We start from the raw sequence: 26,910 nt of genomic DNA, 5'->3' as shown, positions 1-26,910 counted from the left end.
ACAATGGTGTAATTGATGGCAGAGTAGAGATCATAGTAATTTAGGTTGGAGTTGAGAGCTAAACATGCAGTAAGTAATAAATATCTGAGACTTCAAAGACAAGTCCTATATATCGTTACTGCACAGCAAATCAATGCTAGCAAAAATTTGTTAGCCATTTGCAACTATACCAATTAGTTAGTCACTTCAAAAATATAAGTTTTCAAGCTTTGAAAACCACCATATCGAATCTCAATAACGCTCTTCTACATGCTACCACCCATTAAACTTAAAGTACTCTTTGTGGTTCCATTGCACTTCAAATCATGCCTTGGAAACCATGGAAAATGATTATAATTTATAAGAGGCTGCTCAAAGTCAAGAGTGAATGAAGAAACAGAGGATTATGAACGAAGTCATTGCAGTTTAGATTTTTCACTGGAATTGAAAATCACTGTCTTGAGAACTTAATTCAGTCAAAGAGACTCTTAACACAAATACACGAAGACTAAAACTAGTAATTTCCACTTTTCTCTTTTGATACAATATAAAATGATTTCCAAACATGAAATTATTCAAACCTTACATTTTTTTTTTATTCGAACCTTTGATAGTTTGATTGTTACATGTTAATATACAGTTTAAACCCGAGCCCTATGAAGTACTAAGAGATGCTCTCCCTAAAAATTGCTGATGTTACATCAAAAGAATACAGTCAGTAACATTAGATCGGGTAAAAGATAGGAAACTTTTCAGCAGCAAAATCTTCAGGAAGCAGTTTGCAGAAAGGTGTCCTGCATATTTAAGACTTAAGACATATCAGCCTGGCAAAATAAGTTTTCCTATTCCAACATTTACAAAATAACATAAATATTGTTCGAAGAAATACAAATTCCAATCCTTTTAAGCCCTTAGCAAGCATATCCAGTAAGATGAAAATAAAGGGTACTTGTCATATGGACAACACCCATAACACATACATATGGTGCCCCCAATTGGAGTAGAGTCAGTAAACCAGTCAAGAGCTTTAAGCAGATGCTGAGCTAGTATTTCCACAAAGAAATAAAAGGGGGAAAACTGACATAGAAGTGACACTAATGAGATTTAAATATATGGATCTTTTTCTTTTTTTTTGCTGAAATATATGGATCTCTTCTTACATTATTACATCAGGTAAGTGTTAGAATTCAGGGAGAGCATGAGTCACAGGAACCTCTTCCTTTGATGTTCTGCATTTCCTATTTTTGCTTTTCTGCAGCCTGTTCATCACCAAAGTTGACTCAGTAAGAAGAACAAGAAATAAAAAGAACAAAGTAATGGAATGTAAGCATAACAAGATACAATACTTTCCACAGCAATATATATATATATATATGCTACCAAATGACATATCCAGTTGATTGAGATCAACTAATCTTTTTTTTTTTTTTTTTTAGAAGTACTAAGAGATGCTCTCCCTAAAAATTGCTGATGTTACATCAAAAGAATACAGTCAGTAACATTAGATCGGGTAAAAGATAGGAAACTTTTCAGCAGCAAAATCTTCAGGAAGCAGTTTGCAGAAAGGTGTCCTGCATATTTAAGACTTAAGACATATCAGCCTGGCAAAATAAGTTTTCCTATTCCAACATTTACAAAATAACATAAATATTGTTCGAAGAAATACAAATTCCAATCCTTTTAAGCCCTTAGCAAGCATATCCAGTAAGATGAAAATAAAGGGTACTTGTCATATGGACAACACCCATAACACATACATATGGTGCCCCCAATTGGAGTAGAGTCAGTAAACCAGTCAAGAGCTTTAAGCAGATGCTGAGCTAGTATTTCCACAAAGAAATAAAAGGGGGAAAACTGACATAGAAGTGACACTAATGAGATTTAAATATATGGATCTTTTTCTTTTTTTTTGCTGAAATATATGGATCTCTTCTTACATTATTACATCAGGTAAGTGTTAGAATTCAGGGAGAGCATGAGTCACAGGAACCTCTTCCTTTGATGTTCTGCATTTCCTATTTTTGCTTTTCTGCAGCCTGTTCATCACCAAAGTTGACTCAGTAAGAAGAAGAAGAAATAAAAAGAACAAAGTAATGGAATGTAAGCATAACAAGATACAATACTTTCCACAGCAATATATATATATATATGCTACCAAATGACATATCCAGTTGATTGACATCAACTAATCTTTTTTTTTTCTTTTTTGGATAAGTGTTGATTGACATCAACTAATCTATACTAGTATAATGACATAATCAAATCAGGAGACATTTTTACATCACAATATCATGCCAGTTGAAGTTGGTATCTACAAAAAAGGTAGAATTATATGCTATCAATAGGTGTATCAGACCATTGCATATGATATTGCCATTTGTTTTATATTAACATCTACAACAACAACAACAACCAAGCCTTATAGTAAAAAAACTCTGCCTATGTATGTATGTATGTATGTATGTATGTATCTAGTGTCGTATTTTGATGACAGCTGGTCCCAAGCATGAAAAAAGGAGGGAGGTAGGTTGACAACCAGTTTAAAACTGAATCACTTTATTATGGATGTATCCACATATTAACATCTATAACAATATGCTTATCAAAAACATCAATAACAATAAATTAAAAATGCGCTATTGGAAGCCAATTAGAAAGTCTAATATAATTTTTAGTAAAAAGAACCCTACAGTAGGATGAAATGATCATCTGAAATTGGACTACAATAGTTCTTACCACACATTCAAGTTAATGGCAAACGTTACTATCTATAATGAATGAAATATAGAGAAAATGAAAGTTTGAGATAAAGGAATCCTGAAGGCCACAATCCAACAACTCAATCTATAGTTAATCAAACAAGGTGATTTAAATTTGTGACATCCCTTATGCTCATCGCAAGTTTGGATGGAGTGCATTAAAAGAAAAATATGGAATCTTAAATAGTCAAAAACAAAAATCAAACCTTCCGGAGTTTCATTAAAACAGAATCTTCAAATGCAGTATAACCAGCCCCAACCAAATTATTTAGTTTAGGCTCTGCAGATTTTGGGGGAGAACTCGGAGTCTCTGCTGCCATTGGAGGATGAAGAGGTAAAACTAGCAATGGATTAGAAAGATGACCAAATACACTTCCTGTAGCAGCAACCTAGCCAAAAGGAAAAACCAAAATCAGTGATTAAACAAAACAACGAAAAAAGCAATACTACAAGTGCACTGGATTAACTTAGTATTAGTATTCATCATAACAAACTCACTGCTCCATCTTTAGCCGCCATCACCACAAGTGCTGAACCCTTTTTCTTTGAACTCTTAATGACAACATCTTCCACCTCTCCAAACTTTGAAAACAACTCTCTCAACTTCTCGGCCGTATAGTCTTCCCCAACCTTCTCCCACGAAACTTTAAGCATCTTCTCTTTATCCATTGTGGAAGCCCCGGCACTACTCATACTCTCCTTTCCAACTCCTGTTGACTCCCTCCTAATGTTTGATCCCATATTCGCCCCTTTATTTGCGTGCATTGCACGTATTCGCGCAATCTCTTCTTTCAACTTCCTAGCAATTCTCTCCTCATCTTCTCGCGCTTTGGCTTCCGGGTCAGGAGCAAATGCAGCTCGTTCCCTTTCTTCAAGGTCCAAAACCATCTTCTGTCGCTTGGAACCACGCCTGGAATCAAGCTCTGCCTTCCGACGTTGCTGCTCACGCTTAACTCGAAGAAGATCATCAAACAGTTTCCTGGCTTTCTCATCCTTGAGAATCTCATACGATGACTGAAGCCTCTGGAAATCAGCAAGGGCTTGTTTATCACCGGGCCTCTTATCCGGGTGCTTCTCCAAAGCCTTCGATCTGTACCCCTTTCTAATATCATCCGCACTCAGCTTAGCACCTTCCTCACCAGAAGGCAACCCAAGAATAACATAGTGATCAACTTCCACATCCATATCTGAAATTCAAAATATGGAACACTCAGTTTTCGTTCAGAACTTTTATCGAACAGTTTGACGACAATATTCAAAAGGTGTAAAAACTTGAAATTTGCAGTGACCCAAATGTAAACATGTTGAGCACAATTCCAAACTAGTGAGGAATTACTAAAACTACGGAAATTAAATAGTTCGAGATAGACCTAGCATTCATATCATCAATATATATACACTTTCATATTTTGCTTTTGACAAGTATCAGTATATATATATATATATATATATAAAAAAAAAAAAAAAAAAATGCTAAAGAGATTCTCCTAATGTAAGAACCTCATTTCTAAGCATCCACATGGAGAACAAAGGATGCATGTTTCCTCTCATAATGATGGGATGGAGGCTAGATAGTGAGGTAGTGGGGTATATGTATAACCTAAAGAAAAGAAAAGAAAAAACAACAGAGGATGGCTGTTGAAGGTGATTAGAGATGATGTTTTAGCTTGAGTTAGAGGTTGTAAGAAAGTCTTGAATTTCAATTAAATCCTTTATAGTAACTAGGTGGATATTTTCGTTGTTAGTTCTTAGGTGGAGATTTTTGTTGTTTGTTTGATTTCTCCAGTGATATGACTAGATATGTATTTAGCGTTCAATATTGCTTTTGTTGTCATTTACAAAGAAATAAGATTCATCTTACAGGTGAATTTGAAGTCATCAATGGCATGAATTTTTTGAATTTTCTAATTAGAAAAAATATTAGTTATTTGGTTTTATGGCGCATTTAGTCATGCTTTTCCAGTAAATGCACTAATACACTCACCTAACATATAATAATGAGGTACACAAAAACAAATCCTTACTTCTTGTCTTCTATACACAAAATAAAGTGCTTTTACATTAATAGTTTTACTAAGAACTCAATTCCCACTAAAATATATAAAATAAAGTGGATTTACATTATATCCTCCAAAGAGATTGACAGCTAAATTTCATGTTAAAGAATTAGCATTACCTAAAAACAAAAATCAACAAAAACTATAGAACAGTAAGAGAATAAAAAATGGGCACTTGTAACAATGACTATATCAAATTTGTCATTAACTCATTGTTCATTAATGACAATGATACATTGTTCACAGCAAAAATCATTGTTCACAAATTGACAATGACAAAAAAAAAAAAAAAAATCCAAATGTATGGATTACATTGAACATAATTTTGTTTGCCTAGTACAAAAAGCTTGCACAACCCAACACAAACAAATTCTATTTTCTCAAAGCCAATGTTTTTTCTTCTTCTTAGCCTGCACCCTTTGAATGGCTTTTCCCAACGTTGGCACAACCACATGCTCATTGTTAGCATCACCACCATATATTGTTAATGTAACAGTTGAAATTCTTAAACCAATAGAGCAAATAGCCCTTGCACCTGCTGCCCTTGAATCTAGCACTTGCAACAGTAGCGAGAGAGTGAGAGAGTGCAAGGTTTCGATTTGGGATGGTGTTGCGGTGGTGGAGCGGAAGCAATTTTTGAATTGTGGATTTAAGGTTTACAAGAAACTGAATTTGGGGAGAGGCACACATGCGAGAGAGATGTGGAAAAAATTAGCTTTTGTTTTAATTGATTTTGAAGAAGAGTGTTTCAGTCTTTTAAATTTGTTCCACCTAAATAAGAAGCATGTGCTTGTCATGTGCAGTAGTATTCCGTTAAACATAATAGTAAAAGTAACACTAGGGTGCAAAATGTGATAGTTTAGGATGTAAAGTGTGCATTCAAATAGTTTAGAGTAATATGATGCATAGTTTAGGATAGTCAAAAGTGTAATTTCCCATATAAAAGTATGTTTATACATATGTTTATATTTATATACATTTACGTTTATGTGTTTTTTCATAATTGTATTGTTTTGTACCCTTATATATACATACACATACCAAGGTGTGCATGATTATATTATATTCCACCGTATAAAAATGAAGAGTTGGACTTGGTATTTGTTTGTGGTGTGATAAAAAAAAAAAATTAAACATGTAAACAGCATGAGTATAAAAGAAGTACTCAGGATGGGTTTGTTTGTTGTATATACGGGATGTATTTACCTTTTATCTTTAAAAGTTATATGTGCTTAACAAATTACTTTTAAAAATAAATAATTTTTCTATCTTACTTTTGAGTTCTTGAAAGAGTATTTTTTTTATCTTGATAATAGAAAAGTTTTAATTATAATGTGTATATATATGTATTAACATTCAAGTTTACCATGTTGGTCAGTTACATATTAAATTTAGTTCAATTATTTGTGTGCACCATCAATTATAAATTTGATTTGTAAACATATTATTTATGTTATTCAATGCTTCTTTGCTTTAAGAGTTGCTACCTAGAAAAATTATCCATACTATAATTGGTAAAGAATGTGAAGTCTTGGGAACCTTCATACGATTTTCTTTTTCTTTTAAATCTCTAAAACATTTATGATTGATTCTACACTAAATTTTGCAATTTTTTTTTTAAAAAAAATATACAAGATCAAAGAGTCAATTAAAATATTATCTTCCCTTTTTGTTGTGAAATATAGTTTTGACAATATTCATCATTGAAAATTCTATAAATAAAAATTAGAAGACTTAATATGATATATCATCTAATGTCATAAATTCCCTTTAGCTTAATCTAACTTTTTTTAAAAACATTTGTTTATACATATGCAATATTTCCATATGCAATTCATCACTTGTTTTATAAGTTTTTGATCATTAGATCTTTTTACAATAGGTCAAAGTATGTTATATAAGTTAATTTATGATTGCAATGAGAAAAAGTATCCTCAATTAGGGTATAAAGAAGTTTTACAAGTTATCCATTGGATTGAATAGCATCTGTAGCATGCTTCAAATAAAGTTTCGTTTACAAAGAAATCTGTACTTAGACCATATATTAGGAGTCACGTTCTCACAAAAACAAGTGTCAGGTCAAATAGGGTGTGAATGCCCAAAGACATTTAAATAGGCCAAAGTAAGTGTCTGCTTTTGAAATTCCACAACAATGCTAATTGTTGTTTAACATAAGTGTATCTTGACACATATATAGCTTAAGAAGTCGTGCCTAATGTATGATTGACATGAATGTCCTAATAGGCTCAAATGGGCAAAAGTAAGTGTCTACTTTTGAAATTCCACAACAATGTTAATTATTGTCTTATATAAGTGCATCTTGACATATGTATAGCATGAGAATTTGTGCCAAATTGAACAACTTAAAACAAACCAATGCTAAACACATTATAAATTTGAGATATATTGTTTGATGTAAAGAATGTCTAGGAAACAATTAATTGGTGTGTGTGTGTACACACAAATTTGGGATATATTGTTTAATGCAAAGAATGTCTAGAAAACAATGAATTGGTGTATGTGAATATATATAAAAATTATTTCTTTGTTTATGTTTACAAACATTTGTGTTTATGTGTTTTTTCACAATTATATTGTTTTGTGCCCTTATCTATATACACACACAAGGAGGCACAAATGGTTTTCTTATATTACTCTATATAAAAAAGAAGAGTTGGACTTGGCATTTGTTTGTGGTGTGATAAAACAACATTAAACGTGTAAATGACATGAGTATATAAAAAGTGTTCGGGATGGGTTTGTTTGTTGTATATGCAAGATTTATTTACCTTTTTATCCTTATAAGTCATAAAGGCTCAATGTAGGGGTTTGGTTGGGTTTTTTTGGCACAACTTGAATTTTAAGCAGAAAATCCCAATTGAGCAAAAAATCTCAGTTGAGTTGATGGAAATCAATTTTCAGTTTGCTTGCTCTAAACTACTTTCACAATGATAGAGAATATAGAGAGGATGAAAGGAGAGAAAATGGCTAAACATTAAAAGATTTTGTTGGACTTATTCTTCGAGCGATTGTGAGAAGGGGTTTATATACAAAGAGTTTAGAAGGTCTAGACTTTAGAGTTGGTGTAGGGCCACATTAATAAGTTTATCTTCTGAGTAGAGTCTAGAGTCATAAGTATGAGCTATATTGTAAAACTTTTCTTTATATAGTGAATTTCCTTATTGGAGTAGAGGTACCTTTGAATTGTTTTTTCCCTTGGTATTGGTTCTTTATTGGTTTTTTACTTCATCAAATTTTGTTTTTCATTGCAGGTGTGATCATTTCATCACCAAAGAATATGTGGGGGAGGGGGGAGGGGCTTGTTTTATGATTATTGTGTAAGTTTTATTGTGAAATTTCTTCTACATTATTATTGTGGGGTCAATTTTTGCCTAGACCAAGTGTTGCACTTGTAATTATTTTTGGCTTAGAGTCCCACAATTATTATTATTATTATTATTATTAACACAATTAGAATAAAATCTTCCTTTCAAATGACATTGATTAGAAAATGCGGAAAAAAATATTGAAAATCCCATGTATACACCAAAGTGGTGAATTAACTATTCGCAAGCACGTGGTACTTCAACAGATATTTAGATATGAGCAGATAATAATCTTACAGGATGCAATACTACCTAAAAGATTTAAGGGACTATTAGATGATTAGATCAGTGATTTTTGTAATCCAATAAAAGATTATAGTAGGCTAAAGTTGAAGGGTCATCAATTTTTTTTTTTTTTTTCCTTTTTGTAATCCAATAAAATATTTGAAATGAAACCTATAATGTCCGCTTGACTATGCAAACGCAGAACAAATTAGAGTTGAAACTATGTCAAATGTTTTCGAATTTATTGTTCACCTATATGGTTGTTGAAGCATGAAGAAAGTGGGTTTTATATTTGCCGATTCTTTTCTGTGCCTTGAACCTTTGGGAATAAAAAGACTTGATTGGCTTGATCTCAATGACTGGTTTAATGGACATTGATTGACCTTTTAGTGTTACAACCTTCACTACATCATGGACCTCTCAAATCTCAACACCAAAATCATCCTATAGTGATGATTGGAACCTACTTAGTTGGAAAACTAACCACTTCAAATTTAATATACATATTGCATGTGTATATGCATAGATTGGCTGGCATACATGTCCTGTTGGTTTCAGGTATAAGATGGTTTTCCTTGTTGCTGAAATATTCTCAGTCCAGCTCATCAAGTAGCAAGCAATCTTGCTACTGTTCTTCCATGATACTANCGGACGTCTGAACTTGCTGCTGTGCTTGGAGCTTGGAGCTTGGACCGGATCGGAGTACTGCTGTGTGAGAGTTGTTGTCGCCATTTGCTTGTTGTTGCCAGATCGGAGCTTGGACCAGGCGACCCAACCGGATCTGTGTGAGAGCTGTGTGAGAGAGAGCTTGGAGAGTTGAGAGAGTTTTTTTCCGGAAATTGATTGAAGGTAAAATGGAAGGTGAAATTGATTTCCACCGGTTGAGGGCTTATTTTCGGTCAAAGCGTAAATTGATTTCCGTTGACCCAATTTTCCTAGGCAGCCAAACACATCAATTTTACGGAAATTGATTTCCGGAAGTAGTTTGAAGTTGAAACAAACACAGCCTTAGATATGAGCAGATACTAATCTTACAGGATGCAATACTACCTAAAAGATTTAGGGACTATTAGATGATTAGATCAGTGATTTTTGTAATCCAATAAAAGATTATAGTAGGCTAAAGTTGAAGGGTTCATCAATTATTTTTTTTTTTTTCTTTTTGTAATCCAATAAAATATTTGAAATGAAACCTATAATGTCCGCTTGACTATGCAAACGCAGAACAAATTAGAGTTGAAACTATGTCAAATGTTTTCGAATTTATTGTTCACCTATATGGTTGTTGAAGCATGAAGAAAGTGGGTTTTATATTTGCCGATTCTTTTCTGTGCCTTGAACCTTTGGGAATAAAGACTTGATTGGCTTGATCTCAATGACTGGTTTAATGGACATTGATTGACCTTTTAGTGTTACAACCTTCACTACATCATGGACCTCTCAAATCTCAACACCAAAATCATCCTATAGTGATGATTGGAACCTACTTAGTTGGAAAACTAACCACTTCAAATTTAATATACATATTGCATGTGTATATGCATAGATTGGCTGGCATACATGTCCTGTTGGTTTCAGGTATAAGATGGTTTTTCTTGTTGCTGAAATATTCTCAGTCCAGCTCATCAAGTAGCAAGCAATCTTGCTACTGTTCTTCCATGATACTAGTGTTAAATGGGATTTTGCATTAATTGCCAACAAAGATTTAGTAGCAATATTTATCTCACACATTGGATATATGCGTCTTCCCTCTCCTAAGATATAGGCTCCACAGCTGTGTTTGACCCATGTGCTATCAAAGGAAGGAAGCATATATCAGATGCATGAAATACCTTCTCTCCTTGTAGACACTTGTTCTTCAATAAGAAACACATATGCGATGTGATGGTTGGAGGAACTAATTCTTTTTTGCTGCCATTTCTATTCTCTCCCATTTTTCTCTCCTCTTGATCTCTTCTTGGCCAGCTCTGTATTCTCTGAGGTCAATTTCCTGGAGGCATTTGGAGTACAAAGCTGAATCCAAATCTTCCAGCATTTCCTTTATAGTTTCTGTAAATTGCCGAACGCTCTTACTCCAATGCCATTTGAGATTTCTCTCCACACCTTCAACGACAATCGGAAATACTTCTTCTATTTCCAGTGTTGCCATCTTCACAAAGTGTTCATTGTTCCATACATATAGTGCACGCTCAGCAACCTGAATCCAAAATTATAGGACACTTAAGTTCATCAGGGAAACAGGAGAGGGATATGTAGAACCAAAATAAAAGCTAATTGACTTTCATAGCAATATTAAGCAGCAGCTAGTCCCATAAATGTACTTTTTCACCCATGAGGCTCAGGATGTTAGTCTCAAAGATTTGATCAACATTCCCATATGATAGCAGAGTCAAAGATTTATCGACATTTCCGTGTGACGGATGCGGGAAAAAAAAGTAACTGAAAATAAAATACTTGGAATGGGAACTCTGGTTTTAGTAGTAGTTAATTCCAAATTATCTTTTCTTTGGTACAATTAATTTGCAAAAAAAATGGAATGCATGATAGATGAAACAAAGTTTGTAGGACTCTATTCTAAAATCCATTAAAACTAAAGATCCTAGAACTCAATAAAGGATAGACCTTAAACAGAATTTACCAAGAGTTTCAATTTGAGAAAAAGTATCATTGAGCTTACCTGTGAGTTCCAACTGTTCGAACACTTCGTAATCTGGGTACATAGAGGAAGTGCTAACTTTGTGTACTGATCAGGATCTATATTCTCCACCAGCTCCTCCAATTCCTCTAATAGTAAAATCTCCTTCTGACAATTAGAGACGGGCCAATACCTCAAAATTCCTCTAAAAACAACCCCTCCAAGCACAGGCTCCTTCTGCACAAACTGAGAAACACAGTAAGCCAGCTGCCTATGGTAAGTATGCATCCCCTTGGTCTTGTGCAGAGGAATTAGCACTCTCATTAAAAACAACTTATGTTCTTCTTTGAGTGGAACTGTAAAACCATTGATGAGAGTTCCCCATATCTCTAGAAGATCTCCGATGCCACAATGCCTCTCCTTTTCAAATATGTAGTGCAAGAACACATCATTCATTGATTTCCGCATGAATGAACGATAGAATATGAACCTTGAATATATCCGGTGGTACACATTCTTCAAGCTCTCACGTTCCCTTGGGTCTTCGGATCGGAAAAGAGAAAGGAGATTGAGAAGGAAAGGATGATTGACATAGTCTCGAAGTGTCTCAGGATCCATGTTGATAACTAATCTTAATAGGATATCATAAACAATTTGGAGATGTGACCATGTTGGTGGAAAAGAAGAAATGGAGTCTTCGTCATCAATCAAGTTTGAGCTGATGCTGGGGTTGGAAGGTGGAGGGAGTGGCCGGAACAGGTTGGTCGATAGCATGGACATGAGAGGCGCTAAAATTTGATCTTGGAGTTTTTTTGAGGATTTTAAGATGGAGAGGAGCTGAGTGAGCTTGACTCGCTTGAGATCTTGCTTTGAAGGAGATTCCAAAGGGTCAGTGAAGGTGAAGATGAACGTACAGTGAGAGATAATAGAAAGAATGTCTTCATTTATAGAATTAGAAAAGGATAGCCTGCTAGTGATGCTGCCATGCTTAATTCTTTTCATATTATAGGATTCCAGATTAAAGAGGTCCTGCAGGGTTTTTCTTTGAGCCCCCATTTTTTCGATTGGTGGTAAGTTGAACTCAAACCTAATGGGTCTTGAATTCATGACGTTGCCCTCCACCTAGAAATTTCAAGAGAAGGAAGTGTCAGTTGAGCTTGATCTCATCGGCGAGCACCCATTTTTTTATTTGATTCCATCCATTAGCTACCTCTTTATCTACCCTCTCTATTTTCCTCCATCAGAGATGGTTGCTTAGAAATGTATGATTATATCTTTTCTAGGGGCCTCAAAGGAAATTTTAGGTATTCCTACCGATCACTGTTTTTTGTTGGGTTCTGAAAGAAAGGCCAAAAGGACAGCTGATGTTTTATAGACAAGAAAAGTTGTAATATCCGACCCACAATGGACTATGGAATTTTCATAGCAATGTGACATGGAAAGTGACAAAAGTCCTTGTGGATCTTCTATGTTACTGTTCCTCATGTGGGTGAACGCCACGTGGGCTTTTCTAGTTATTGTAAGTTGGTGTCACCTCATAACAGCATATTAGCCAAAGGTACAAGACAACACCGCATGCATGTGCCTTGCCAACCTTCCTATCTGAAGGTTTTGAATCATAGGGTCCACATCTATTAAAGGAAAGGCTTTAAGAAAATACAAGAAGTTGGCTTTCTAACGGACTGTTTGGAGCTATTGTAATTAAAACTACCAAGTGTAGCAGATCAAAGTGGGATGAAATAGATTTAACAAAGACTATGCAGACTGCCCCAGAGGCTCAGACATGCAACAAAGTTGTAAAAAAGTTAATAATGACCGCTAGATTCTTGAAGAGGCAAATTACCAACCAATAATAAAAAGAGGATGGTGACCAACAATAAGTAAGATGGAGAGGGAGAGAGTTAGAGAGAGAAGAGAATGGTGGTTGGAAAAGAAGAGGACAATGAAAAAGGATATCCATCAATCTCTTTTTTTCAAACTCCTATTATGAGAATTACACTGAATCTATGGGTAAAAAAAAATCTGATTTGATGTTGCAAACCAATAGTAGAAATCTGAAATCCACTATGTTTATTCATCACATCCTTCACTAGCATACTGGATCAATTGTAAAACAAAAGTAGCAAAACATGAATTTACACACACACACACACATACACGTATAAAGCATAACTTAACCAAGGAACAATGGCTCTTAGTACAGTGGTTAGTTCTATAAAACGGTTGAACCTGCTTGACACTAGCAATTTTGAATGATCAAATGTGAAGATATTTTTTTTTGGCTGAACAATTTTAGTACGAAGCACCAAGGCCTAAAGATTTGTCGTAATGGAAAGTTACACAATGTTGTCTTATAGAAATTAAGATAAAAGGGATTCATAATCTTAAAAAAATAAATAAAAATCAGAAAAAAAAAAATCCCTAAGATAAGGGAAACATAGTAATTAGAACTAGAAGCAAATCTAATACAACAACATGCCTAATAATTAGCATCAAATAAGAACTATTTAATTGGGATATACAACAACATGCCTAATAATTAGCATCAAATAAGAACTATTTAATTGGGATATACATTTAGTTTTAACTCAAATTCAAATGTCTCTCTGACATCCTGGCAATATGCAGATCTCATAAACCAAAGGCTGGGAATTTTTAAAAGAAGGCATAAGTAAAAAGTATACAGGTTAAAATTAATACACCAACTTTTTTAAATAAGGTTATCAAAAAAAAAAAAAAAAACTCTTTTAAATACATTCTACAGGGCATATAAACAAGACACATGCCAACCCAAATCCAGCTTCATATAGACCACCTGTAGGTTTTCTATTTTTGACATTTTTTGTCATTAACAAGAATTTGGGGAGTATTTTTTTGTTTTTTTTGTTTTTTGGAACACTTGGTTGGCTTGGATGCTCAATCTTATTCTTTTAATATGCGCAAACATAATTCATAGAGAGAGTTGAACATAAGTACCCGTTGAAAATAACAAAAGATAAAGAAAAATGTGATGATATCGAAGAGAAAGTTATAGGCAGTTGGTGTTATGTAAAAGAGTGGAAATGAAATTTAACTTACAGATAATCTAATAGAAGTCCAGTAAATTAGCCTTTCTAAGGCCTCTCATGGTCAACACAAGTTCATCAATAGCCTTTCCAATTAACAGAACTTGGACACCTATGTGATTTGAGCAATCTCTGGTGAAATTGCATGCCAACCAATCCTTATACCTATCTCTAAAAACTTATATCTAACTCTATACATTACAAGTAGCTTTTCACCAAATATTCTTTGCGAACTTAAGATGTCTAGAAACATGGTACAGCACAGAAGTATAAGTTACCACAAAATAAAAAAATGTTGCTACCATTCATTCTTCATTACATTGATGATGAGCATTAAGGATATCTGGAAGGTCAGAACTCATGGAAAACCTGAACCATCTCTTTCTCTTGGTGTATTGGAGACAAGGCTGCATTACCATCCCAATCATCACAGCCAATAAGCTGATAGCCATGACCTTGAGAGAAGCAAGAGCTAAAACCACAAAAATTAACAGGGTTGGAGGAATGCAGATCAAAATAGCTCCACATGTACCAACTGGTATCTTATAAGGCCGAGATGCTGCCGGATATTTCATCCTTAATTTCACAAATGCTATAAACTCCATAATCATTCCAAAACAGTACAAGAAGTTCTCCGCAGCTACAATCTCTTGAAAGCTCAACCAAGAGAGTAAAATTACACCAGATGCAGAAAATAAAATTCCAGTGAGAGGAGTCCCATAGCGAGACCTCTTGCTAAAGACAGAAGGTAGCATCTCACGCTCTGCCATCCCCAGAAGTTGAAAGGAATCGCTACTCATCTCGGCCACAAACATCCCCATGTTTGACAGGGCAGAAGCTGCTTGAATCCAATTTCTCAACCATACGCCTCCCAGTACTTTAGCAATATCTGAGAAGTACCCATCAGACCAAAACTCACGATGAAGTGGAATGGCTCCTGTGCCAATTAAAAGAGGCAGGAAGTACCCAAAAACAACCAATAGAAGAGCATAAAACAGGGACTTTGGGAGAGTCTCACTCGGGTTGTCCACCTCTCCGGCAAGAGTACTAATTGAGTCCCAGTAGTTCAGATTCCAGAAGAGAGTATTCAAATACAAACCCCAATCTACATTTCCTAGATCAACCACAAACCACCTTGAAGGCTTTAAGTCTGGAAATGCAACAATTCCCATAAACAAGAAAGGAAGAAGTGAAAACACTCCAAGCAATATAGCAAACCATCCCACAATGGTTAAACCTCTATAGTTCATATAAGTGAGAACCACTGTCAAAGCCAGCACTGCTATTATCCTAGGAATACCACCTCCTAAAGCTGGGATAGTTGATTTCAGATAGTCAAGAAACAAAACCGGGTATAGAGCATTATCAATAACCCCACTAAGCCATTTCATCCAACCTTGTTGAAACCCCCAAAAAGGTCCCAAAGCTGATGTAACCCAAACAACATATCCACCATTCTCAGGGAACATAGTACTCATCTCTGCAGTTATCAAGGCCTCTGGAATGCTCCATATAAATGGAAAAAGCAAAAAACCAAGAAGAGCTAAAAGGGGACCCCCAGCCTTGACACTGTCTTCAACACCAAAAGGGCCTCCAGAGACCTCATAGAAGATTAGGAAAACTAGGGGTATAATTGATACCTTTTGAAATTTATCTAAGTTTGGAGATGATGCTTCACCCAAAACAGCATACTCAGAGGTATTATGCTCCATCATTTGAGCAGAAGTTTGCTTAGTTAATGAATTTTTCTGTTTCTGCATGTAATATAGAACTAGTAATTAAAAAAAAAAAAAAAAAACTTTTATTATAAAAGGAATGAAATGGAATGGATATAAGAGAAAACAATTAAACTCTGCAATCTCACATATTTAAATAAATTCTCACTAGAGGAAGCTTTTCTGCATAGCCCTCACAATGAAAACTAAGCACATTTTAGTTCATTTTTACAACAAATACCTAATAGGTCTCCCTGTAACTCATTTTATCCATAAAATATCAAATTCTGATCATCAAACACAATCATGCATAAACACATAAGGGCCAACCCAACCATGGTGCTTGTGAGTCGTGACCAGCCTATATGCAAATAAATCCATTCACCAATTGAATAAGCCAAGCTAAAACTTTCAACAAGCAATCTTGAGCAAGGTCAAGAAAAAGAGCAATGCATTTTAATGTTAACCAGGAAAAATAAAAACCCCATTGCTTTATACAAGAGTATCTCTAGCATTACTACAAATTTTACTCCATAAATACAAATACAAATACAAAGTGATGTGTCACATATAACAAAAAAAAGTCATTTAAATATTTATTTATTATGTTCTGCTCATATATCAGTAAGTTTCAAACCCAAAAAGTTGCACACATAAAAGAGGAGGATTACCATAGGTTGACGGCTCTAAAATTTTGGGACTAAAGCTTGTTATTGGAAATGACACCATTATTGATGAAACAACACCAATCACATTATGATGCTTTGCAGCAAACTGGTAATACTAACTTTAGCATTTTCTTTATACCAAATTATGATCCTTCACTAACCTTTTCTCAAAAAAAAAAAAAAAAAAAAAAAGTGTATGATCTTTTTTATCATTTTGTGGGATCATAAAATTAAGTCTGTAGTTTTAAGTTCCTCCTCTATTCTCTGCAAAATCAATTTCGTTTCTTAATAAAGACTCAAAGTTCTTATCTTGAATCCTTTACACAAACAAATTTACAGCAACTCCCACGTACATACACAAAGACTACTAAAAAAGGACAAAAACAGCAATAACAACAATGTTGGTTTTACAAGCCAAAGGATGAAGCAAATGGGGTTTCAATTTTCATCCATACACCCAAAAGTACAAACGTATGAAAATATTACTTCTCACTGAGTTAAGGTAAACAATCTCAGAGACAGACAAGCCCATAAGATCAAAACGACTTGAAGTTCAAGTGTGAGTACATAAACAAAGAAAAAGAAGAAAAGAAGAAGATACATATAACATACCTTTCAAAAGGGGAGTGAGACAGAGCGAGGAGAAAGCTATGGTGGTTTGTTTGGTAGAGATGTGACACAACGTTAGATATGAGTGTGTGATTTTGGCAAAGCCGACACGCCATGAAATGAGAGTCCCACTTGGCATGTTTCTGAGAGACGGAGATAAGAAAGACAGAGAACTCAAAATCTACAAATCCAACGGCTGAAAGCCTAACGCTCTTTAAGATTTAAGTGCCCCGTTTGATTACCACGATTTTGGCAAAAAACTTACGATTGAGGTTTGAAAAGGTCATTTAATGTAAAATTTACAAATTGTGCCATTTGGTTTTGGGTCTAAAACAGAGTGATTTTTTTGTGTGTATCTATTAGACGATGTGAGTAGCAACAACAAAAAGTTTTTTTAATTTTATTTTATTATTTTTGCCAAAAAGAACAATTTTAAAAAACTAAACGAAACTCACCTTAAAACGTGCCTTTTAAAAAATAATGAACATTATTTTTTTATTTTTTTGAGAAGAGAACATTATTTATGTTAAATGGGTAAGTTTTTTTTTTTTTTTTTTTTTGAGAAAAAATGGGTAAGTTTGATGGGTAGAACGATCACAAGTGTGGAAGAAAGGTGCTTCCTAAGCACCACCATCATTAATCAACATTCCTGAACCATAAGAAAACCTATTGTCTATAGAGAAGTCAAAGATCGGCCCCATGGAGGACTATTAGAGTCGTTTTGATGGTTAAGTTAGCAAAGATAAAAAGAAAGGATATTTATTTTATACTCTATTTCATTGCCCTTGTTTTGCTTTCTCTCTCCTTCTGAAGAGAAGGAGTCCTTTTATATCTTTCTTCTTCTCTCTCTCCATGTAATAAATACCTTATATCCGACTGATCTTTTTACGGCTTAAAAGGCTCAATGGTTAGTTGATGAGATTTTTGCCTAGGCCGCCTTTCTCAAGTTTTTTGTTAAGGCGGGATGAATTGCAATTAATGGCCCTTGGGTTGGGCACAATAAATATTGATTGGATCTGATGTGAAATTCCATATAATATTGACTTAAGTAAAAGCTGAAAGGGCAAAAATTAAAAATTAAAAAGTTAAAAATTTTGATCTAAAGATTGAAATTAAAAAATGAACTTGTTTATTTTTAATCTCACTCATTGAAACTTGAAATATAATTGAACAATATAACAACTAGCTATTATACAAAATCTCAATGACTCAATCTGAGCTTTGGCATAGGGATAGCAATTTTGCACCGTCCTGTTTAACCTGCCCCTCCCTGCTTTGCAATGCATGAATTTTTTCCACTTCGTAAAGGTGGTAGGGTAAGGTTGGAGCATGATTTTAGCCCCACACGGGACAGAGTAGGGATGAGTTTAGACTTTTTACCCGTCCCTGCATTGCTTAGGACTATAATTGTAAATTTTCCATACCCCTAAATCCTACTATTTAAACAAACATATCAATATTAGCTTATTTTATTCTACCCAATGTGGTTTTCTGCCTTTATTTTGTTATATGTTATACTGTGAGTTTTTTTTTTTTTTTTTGTGATTTTCTTGTAAACACTTGGATATGTTATTCAATTTTTTCTAAAAATTGATTCGATTTGATGAGATAAATTTAGTTGTAATTTCAAGTATATTTTTATTAATGAAATAGGTTTCATTAAAAAAATTATACTAATTGTAGGGCAAATTAACAAAAAGTAAAGTTTTATGGGGTGGAACAGGACTTCACGGGGCCCCAAGGGGCACGAATGGGGTGAGAAAGTTCTCCTTGTCATGCGGGGTGGGGCAGAAATGGGATAAGACAAAACCATATGAGGTGGAGATGAAGACTACATCCTTCGGCCCCGCCCTATTGCCATCCTGTTTGGCACACTAGAAAGTCCTCTCATTAAGGTGCGTTCGAGTTTATAACAAAAAAGAAGAAGAAAGAGTGCGTTTGAGCTTGTACCATATGACTTATGTTAGTATAGCTATATTACCATATATAGACCCGTCTCAAAAAACAAAATTGCCATATATAGATTAGAGTTGCATTAAGTCATAATAATAATAAAAATTGCACTAGTTTGAACTTTGTAAATTGCAGTACAGCTGGATGATTTGTGGGGGTATAATTTGCATTGCCACAAACAAACTTTTTCTTTTTATTCTCAAAAAATCATTTGTAAACATATAATAAGAATAGTTGCTTCCACTGGATTATAATTAATTTAGTAATAGTTCGGCAATAATGATATTTTTTTTTTTGTAAAATCTCATATTTGTAGTTGAAACCTTTACTCTCCTCTTTCGCTAGTGACATATTAAAAATAAATAAAATTCTTTATTGTCGAATATCATAAAACAAATGTTATAGATTTAAGTTTTATCATATTTATATAAATAAAAAACACTCGTGCAAAATCCAATAGAAAGCTAGCATACATATAATCTTGCCATGTCAATGCCACTGCATAACAAAAGAGTTGTTTTGGAAACACAGCATGTATTACTAAGAAGTAAGAAGGGTTTTATTATTATTATTATTATTATTATTATTATTATTATTTGAGATAGAAGAACTGAAGAAGTAAGAAGGTTGATCATGCATATAGTGAAATAGAATATTATGCAAATTGTATGATCAAATTCGACATGTAATTACATCATGAACTTTTCTTGCTGACTACCCACTTAGGTGGCAAGATCTGCTTGCTGGCATTGAGCTGACACAATGACACTCAAATATCACATGCTTTACACTACAATTTTTTTTTTTTTTTTNTTGAGAAATAATTACAACATGCTGCTAACCCTGTAACTTGAATCTTTCTCCCCTAGACCCCTAAGCATAAACCCTAGACCCCTAAGCACTTTGTATATAGGGAGGTGCTAATTCAACTACAAGACCTTTGGCAAAATATGATTTGCCTTTTCACAACTATAATTTTGTAAAAATTTAAGATATTCTTCTTATTGGACGTGAGTGGTTGAGACTTATATTAATCATATAATAACCTACCTATTAATTGGGATTTAAGATGTATTATTAATTTTCATATTATTAATTAATCAATGAGAGAGAGAGAATCTGCATGTTGGCCTGAACTCTTGCAAAACCATCATTGATCTAGATAGAAGTAGAACACCTGATCAGACTTCTTGTCAGGTCTACCTAAGGGGTAATTGTTCGATATTATACAGCTTTATCTTACTTGAATCATTGGTCATTTTAGTTAATAACTTAAAATATGGGGAGATTCATCTGAGTGGAGGAGTACTAAATCCCCGTAATATTGAATAACTTTTCCTATTTAAGACAACAAAAATTTTGATTTTCCATCTCTTCTAATTTTTTTTATACAAGATAGAAATCCTACTCTATCATAATTATAATATATAGGTATATGAAGCTACGTTTTAAAAACTTGAACCCTAACTCTTATTCCGCCCCACAAGAGCAGAACATGCGACTTTTTCTAACTAGAGCAACAGTTTTGCACTAGTCCATTCCATCGTTTAAACTGAGCAATCCACAACTAAAGGGCCATGAGATGACTCATTTGATGCCTTCATTATCCTGGTTCGTATATCTTTTCTAAAGTGACGCCTCAACTGTACCAATCATGAATCAACTATCAAGGGTAGAGCTTCTAGAAAAGCATACAGTAAGCATATACTTTTTTTTGACGATAGGATCTCAAGCTCAACTCTCAAGTTTTTACGAGAAATTAATATAATAAGTCATTCCAAAGATGGAGCCCATTCTTGACTGTATGTAGAAAGCATGATAATTTTTTTTAAGAAAAAAAGAAAAGAAAAAAATAATAATAATAAGGAAAGAAAGAAAGAAGAAAGTCCTCAGAGTTGTCTTGTTAGATTCTTGCCCAATACCGCGTCCTTGATAAATCCAAAGGTCATTGTCCCATGATACCTCATTGTCCCATGATACCGCGTCCTTGATAAATCCTAAGGTCATGCCGAAGGAATATACCGTTGGATTCTACTCTACTTTTATGTAACCAAAATTACTCTCACAAAAAAAAAAAAAAAAAAACCAAGCTAATATATTAATCACATATAATAATACAAATATTTACATGAAAAATCTTCCTGGAATGGGACAAATTTAAATAAATCTACTTGTATACTATTATAATATCAATTACAATTTATTCTCAAGTTTATTCCTAACTTGTCAGCAAAATAAAAAAAGGTTTATTCCTAACTGGAGATCCATACCAAATAAAATAATAGAGATTGTAATTTGTATCACTAAAAAAGACTCCTCCCTATAAAAAGAATCCCAAATTTATCTTCATGTCTCACAAAAAAAAAAAAAAATCTTCTTAATTTCTTTGCTTTCACACATATTATTTTTCTCTCATTGGTGGCAAGTGCTGATTACACTCTCCTCTCTAATTAGTAGTTTTTGTCCCCCAGCTCCCCTTGGCAATCTTCTTTTCTTTTTCTTTTTGTTCTAGGCGCATTCTCCCTTCTTTTCTTTCTTCATAATATTAATCCAAATTTCATAAATTCTCCTTAATTTGTGAAATTTACAAAATCTTTGTAAAGAAAACTCAAATCTTGGTTTCTCTCTCCCCTTGCAATACATCACAAGTGAATTTTTCCCCCCCTCTCTCTATCTCTCTCTTGATTTTATCCATTTTATGAATTTTCTCCTCTACCCACAAGGGAGGACCATCAACCAAATCCATTAAGTCCTTTGTAGTGCTCTTTATTTATAAAATTCAATTTTTATTCTTTCGTGAACAAGGAATAGACTCTATTTTCACTTTATAATTTTTTTTTTAACATAAAAAAATTCAAAAAATAATCAAATTAATTTTCATTTTTCAACTAAAAAACTCAATTATCTTACTAGGTCACAATTGAAATTTGAGGTAATCTCTAAACATATGCTTTTTGAGTCCAGAAAATAGTTGTAATTATCGATTTTTAAACGTAGAGGAAGTTGATTTATACAACTTGTTTAATAAATGAGTGTGTATATGTATATTGAACTTTTCACTGGAGATCATATCAAGGAAACTACCCAATTTGTCTTATTCTTTCCCCTTGTAGGCAAGAAAATGGAATGTCCGGGAAAAGTCCAAAATAAGGAAATAGTTGAGAATTTGAGATGTTACCATCATCTTCTTTAGGTTTATTTTATTTTATTTTATTTTATTTATTTAAATTATTTAATTAAGAAACTGTTCAGATATCTTCAAGAAAGTGCCAAGCAGTCTTTTTTCTAAACTCAAAATCTGAATTTTCATGCTTCTGTGGCTTTTAACACGTTGATTAATCCGAAATCCATTTATATTTATCAACTGTGGCTTCAGTTTCTTCCAGACGTTAAAACAATGTCCGTTAGGTTCCTCCTCCTCAGCCAATTTACAAAGTTAACTTTGATGGAGCTGTGCTCAATGATGACAGAAAGGCCGGTGTTGGAGTGGTGATCCGAAACAATTTGGGACAGGCTATGACTTCTATGACAGAGAAATGTAATCTCCTCACATCAGTTGAAGAAGTTGAGGCTATGGCAGCGGCCAGGCAGTTGGTTTTGCTCAAGAACTGGGGTTTTCATCGATTGTTCTTGAGGAGATTCAAAGATAATTATGAATTCCATCAAAAATGATGTACCGTCTTTTGCTTCTTATGGTCATTTGATTGAAGAGGCAAAACTTTTAACAGAATCCTTTGTTGTTTTTAGTGTTTCTCATGTTAAAAGATGAAAATTCTATAACTCACAATTTTGTTAGATATACTGGACATATCAGCGATTTGTCGATGTGGATAAAGAGTGATCTTTTACATCTTAATGTTGTAACTTTCGCCGATTTGGCTATTTAGTTTTCAATAAAGTTACAGTGTTTTTTTAGGTCACAATTTTGCTAGATATATTAGACATATTAGCGATTTGTCGATGTAGATGGAAAGTGATCTTTCACATTTTAATGTTGTAACCTTAGCCAATTTGGCTATTTAGATTTCCATAAAGTTACAGGGCTTTTTTTTCCAAAAAAAAAAAAAAAACAAACAAACAAACAAACTAGTATGCCATTCACAATCCTCACTATGTCCATGGATCAGCCTTTAAGAAAAATTGATAAAATCGTAATAGTAATGTCAAAATAGGAAATAATAAAAACTTACAAAATATAATGACTCCTTGCTTTAAACCAAATCAGTTGAGATCAACAGCAGTTTGTTGCATTGTAAGTTGTAAATATTGCTTACATAATCTAAGGAAGACTTCTGGCTAGTAGCAAAGCAATAAAATGAGGGCTGTATCAAGGGAGAGGGTTTAAAGGAAAGAAGAGGAGTATCTCCGGGTGTATATTATATACATCCATAATTATATTACTTATTGATATTATGCATGAAGGGGATAAAAATAAAATATGACAGATACATGAGCCTGACGACAGTAAATAATATAAGGCGACAGATCAAGGTTCTGGACGGAAAGAATGCATGACAGGTGGTCCTAGACGGATGAAATCCTTGGCGTATGGACACGAGGGCAACTAATGTCAAGGCCACGTGGCACCTACATGGCTTAAGTGAACTCCAAGGAATAAAAAAGAAAAGGCAAATCATATCTTGATTTTTTTTTTTTTTTTGTGTGTCTCCTATATATATATATATATATAAGGTTTATTTGTCACAAACTGATAAATTATTTCATTAAAATAAAATTTAATCAATCTAACTAATTGTTTCAATTAAAAATGTTTTGTGACATAAAAAGTTGTGTTTTTGTTGTATAGTTGTACGTATCACACATTATACAATGCTAACAATCATGCACTAAAAAAGTCTTAATTAGTGGGTGGTCCATCGTAGGACTATATGTCAATGCTTGATGCTATGAGTTGCTTAATCCTTTGCATGTCTATGCTTCCATGATCATATGTTGTATTTGCTTTCCCTTGCTTATCTCACATGACATTTAGACTTACACTTAGGTCTTAGATACAAGTGCACACCTTTTGAGCCTTTAGGATAAGTTTACTTTCCATCCAGTTGAGCAATGATATATGAAGGACAACTACGGCTATGTAGGCTTAGGGTGCTTAACCTCTTTCCATTCTATACTGTAACTCCGAACCTTGTCTGGTAGGTAGATCTTCATAGAGTCATGTTTTGGTTCCTAGATCTATAACCATGTGGTGACTCTTCCATCTCTTTTTTAACAAGCTTTGCGTTCTACCAGGCTCAAGTTGGCTTCAAGTCTAAAGCTGCTTTCAAATAGAATAAGTATCGTGCACCCCGTCTTCGCGAGAAGGAACCGACATACTGATGTGTCACAAAGGGGGTACAAATCACAAAACTTATAATAGCTATATTATTTTTCTTTTGTATGTGGGTTATATGCTAATTTCATGTCCTAACAAGCAAGAGATAAATAAATTAACGGAACAGTTGTCAAAATAGTTTGCAATGAAGACCTTGGTGCTACAAAGCAAATTCTTGGGAAGAGGTTACGATGGAAAAAATAACTTGTATTATGAAGTTTTCACATGTGAAGCATGTTAAAAAGGTTTGCAGTAGATTCAACATGAAACAAGAAAATACAGAGAGTATTCTTTTGGCTGGTCACTTCAAACTAAGTAAAGAGAACTTACCGAAAACGTAGGAGGAGCATGCCTAGTAGGGGTGTGCACGGTTCAGTCAATGCGACGTTTTCACAAATTTATCACCAAACTGATAGGGATCGGTTTTCTCATAATTGGTACCAATGCACACCGTCTAGGGTCGGTTTTCTAACCTATAGTAGTGCTATTTTTTGTGGTCATCGGTTTGGTCGGTGTTGATACCATATTTTGTCCATCTTTGATTTGCATGCCGGACCTCGAAAAATCCAAAAATATCATTTTCTCTCTACGAGGCCATGAGAACATCTAGCACGACATAGCACAACCCGTTCGGGCACCGGAGCACCCGAAGTGCCTTTTCTGCTAAAATGGCTGAAACGCCCCTAGTCCTAGGTTTGACTGAAGGTCAAACGAGGTCCAAACTTTTGTAAAATGAAATTTTTCATAGTTTTACTTCAAACCCGAGCTTCTCGAAGATTTTTAGCCACTTTGACCAAGTTTGACCTGAAGTTAATCCGGGGTGGGCCTAAAAACCTTAATTTTGATCTGACTGTCGGAACGGGTTGAAACCAATATCATTGTGAATATTATCAAACTCTCATTCCAACAATTATTAATGGGTCAAAATCGGAGTTAGAACGGCTAAGATATCACAAAAACTGGGATGACGAGCTAATCGATGCACCACAAACTTCCGAGAGCCATAACTTTCGATCCGATTGTTGGATTTTCAAGATCCATACCTTTTCAAAAACAGAAAGTCAAGATCTTTCCAGGAATGTCAGGATCTATTCATGATGGGGCCTTTCGAGGCCGGCGGCCCTACAAGGGTTGCCTCCAAGGCCTTCGACGACCCTACAAGTGTCACTACCTCTAAAAACGTGTCCAGGGCTATAAATAGCCCCAGGCACCCCATAGACAAGGAGGACACCTTTTTTTTGTTGAAATTCGCCTTCTGCCTAGCCTCTCTACACGTTTTTTCTCTCTTCCAAACACCAAAAATCACCTAAAACACACATCAAAACTTCTTGATTCATCTATTTCACCAAAAACATAAGGTATTGTTCTTATACCCAATCTTCCTTTCCTTGGTTCTACACTTTGGATTTGAGGTTTAGGGGTGTGGATGTAGCTTTTCTAGCTATCATCCACACCCCTAACCTTCTAAATCTTTTTCTAGTTTTTATTTTGCTTTTATGCCTTAATAACATGATTTATTGCTTTCTTTAGCATGTTTCTTTGCTTTCTTTGTGTCTCTAGCTTAAATCTCCATACTTTTTATGTTTTTTGCCATGTTTCATGGTTAGATCTACATCTTTACATGCTTATATGTCTAGATCTAAATGCTTTAGGCTCTATGCCGTGTTTTCCTATATTTTATGCCTCTTTTAGCTCTAGGATGACGTTAGGGTTACGTGCTCACATGCTTGTATGATGTTGTTGTCTATGCCTTGCTTGGATCTATGTGTCTTATGTGTTTATTTTCGTGCTATATGGTTAGATCCTTGTCTTCACATGCTTATATGCCTAGATTCATGTTCTTCCATGTTTATGTGCTAAGTTTCTACATGTTTACATGTATGTTTCTATGCCTATATGTCTAGATCTATGTTCTCATATGCTTGTGCGTTTGGATCTATGTTCTTTACATGCTTTATGCCATATCCCATATGCTTGTGCGCTCCATGCCATGTTTGTGTGCCTAGACCTAGGCTATGTTTGTCATGCCATGTGCTATTATAGCCCTTTTGTTGCTTTGTCTTTCTTTATTGTGTTTTGGCCTATTGGTTAGGACCCGATCTAGACCCTGTGGTCTTTGTCATCATCCATATACCTTGGCACATATCAAAGCGTTTGGATCCCCCCATTTTGCATGTCTATGCTTGTTTGCTTCTATGCTTTATTCTTGTGTTAGCCTCTCTAGTTTTTGGCTTTGTCATGTTTGTGCCCTCCACGGGCTTGACCTTGTGTGGGTACATCCAGCACCCATGAGGCCTTGTGTGGATGTAACCACTTGGGATGCATCTACAGATGTCGGGTCGCTCTGTGCGTACTTTTTCTCTTTTTCACTCCATGCGATGATACGTTTGCCATGCTTGTTTGTGCCACCCATTGGCTTTCTCTGCATTTTTACATGCTTGCTTATATGTCCATTCATAAGTCTTGCTTGTTAGTGTGTCATCCATGCTTCAACACAATGAAGTTATGGACATCCGATCCAAAC

At 34.5% G+C, this 26,910-nt stretch overlaps 3 protein-coding genes and 1 long non-coding RNA gene across 7 annotated transcripts; all 4 read right to left on the bottom strand.

The window, feature by feature from the left end:
* Positions 1-488: 488 nt before the first annotated feature.
* Positions 489-1,410, bottom strand: LOC136063244 (uncharacterized). Its single transcript, XR_010624949.1, has 2 exons — positions 1,140-1,410; positions 489-773 (listed from the first exon to the last, which is right to left on the bottom strand). It is a non-coding gene; the product is annotated as an uncharacterized LOC136063244 (long non-coding RNA).
* A 7-nt stretch (positions 1,411-1,417) lies between these two features.
* LOC111997281 (uncharacterized) lies at positions 1,418-3,958 on the bottom strand. 3 transcript variants are annotated; one of them, XR_010624948.1, is made up of 4 exons: positions 3,237-3,958; positions 2,945-3,127; positions 1,917-2,015; positions 1,418-1,564 (listed from the first exon to the last, which is right to left on the bottom strand). XR_010624948.1 is itself a non-coding variant. In XM_065763355.1 (3 exons), exons 1-3 carry the CDS (start codon positions 3,921-3,923, stop codon positions 1,995-1,997), a joined length of 891 nt encoding a protein of 296 aa, XP_065619427.1. In that variant the 5' UTR covers positions 3,924-3,958; the 3' UTR covers positions 1,582-1,994. The 3 variants fall into 3 exon arrangements, 1 of the variants encoding a protein (XP_065619427.1); XR_010624947.1 differs by having other exon boundaries at positions 1,418-1,550; XM_065763355.1 differs by lacking the exon at positions 1,418-1,564 and having other exon boundaries at positions 1,582-2,015.
* Positions 3,959-9,782: 5,824 nt separating this feature from the next.
* Positions 9,783-12,411, bottom strand: LOC112036138 (serine/threonine protein phosphatase 2A 57 kDa regulatory subunit B' beta isoform). The gene is made up of 2 exons (XM_024068954.2): positions 11,084-12,411; positions 9,783-10,603 (listed from the first exon to the last, which is right to left on the bottom strand). Exons 1-2 carry the CDS (start codon positions 12,146-12,148, stop codon positions 10,304-10,306), a joined length of 1,365 nt encoding a protein of 454 aa, XP_023924722.2. The 5' UTR covers positions 12,149-12,411; the 3' UTR covers positions 9,783-10,303.
* Positions 12,412-14,083: 1,672 nt separating this feature from the next.
* Positions 14,084-17,346, bottom strand: LOC112000782 (probable polyamine transporter At1g31830). 2 transcript variants are annotated; one of them, XM_024032946.2, is made up of 2 exons: positions 17,102-17,346; positions 14,084-15,877 (listed from the first exon to the last, which is right to left on the bottom strand). In XM_024032946.2, exons 1-2 carry the CDS (start codon positions 17,235-17,237, stop codon positions 14,412-14,414), a joined length of 1,602 nt encoding a protein of 533 aa, XP_023888714.2. In that variant the 5' UTR covers positions 17,238-17,346; the 3' UTR covers positions 14,084-14,411. The 2 variants fall into 2 exon arrangements, with proteins under 2 accessions (XP_023888714.2, XP_023888715.1); XM_024032947.2 differs by having other exon boundaries at positions 14,084-15,860; positions 17,102-17,215.
* Between the last annotated feature and the right edge of the window lie 9,564 nt (positions 17,347-26,910).

This window comes from Quercus suber, unplaced genomic scaffold (genome assembly GCF_002906115.3).
Source record: "Quercus suber isolate HL8 unplaced genomic scaffold, Cork oak 2.0 scaffold_503, whole genome shotgun sequence".
Taxonomy (NCBI): domain Eukaryota; kingdom Viridiplantae; phylum Streptophyta; class Magnoliopsida; order Fagales; family Fagaceae; genus Quercus; species Quercus suber.
The sequence above is the reverse complement of the archived record's forward strand: the minus strand, read 5'-3'. Positions and strand labels throughout refer to the sequence as shown.

Excerpts from the sequence above, each read along its gene's own strand:
- LOC112000782 (XM_024032946.2), bottom strand. The coding sequence starts at position 17,237 with ATGCCAAGTGGGACTCTCATTTCATGGCGTGTCGGCTTTGCCAAAATC. Across the intron at positions 15,878-17,101 it reads TCTCACTCCCCTTTTGAAAG|TTCTATATTACATGCAGAAA; the intron begins GTATGTTATATG and ends TTTAATTACTAG.
- LOC112036138 (XM_024068954.2), bottom strand. The coding sequence starts at position 12,148 with ATGAATTCAAGACCCATTAGGTTTGAGTTCAACTTACCACCAATCGAA. Across the intron at positions 10,604-11,083 it reads CGAACAGTTGGAACTCACAG|GTTGCTGAGCGTGCACTATA; the intron begins GTAAGCTCAATG and ends TTTTGGATTCAG.
- LOC111997281 (XM_065763355.1), bottom strand. The coding sequence starts at position 3,923 with ATGGATGTGGAAGTTGATCACTATGTTATTCTTGGGTTGCCTTCTGGT. Across the intron at positions 3,128-3,236 it reads TGGCGGCTAAAGATGGAGCA|GTTGCTGCTACAGGAAGTGT; the intron begins GTGAGTTTGTTA and ends CCTTTTGGCTAG. Across the intron at positions 2,016-2,944 it reads TTTTAATGAAACTCCGGAAG|GCTGCAGAAAAGCAAAAATA; the intron begins GTTTGATTTTTG and ends GGTGATGAACAG.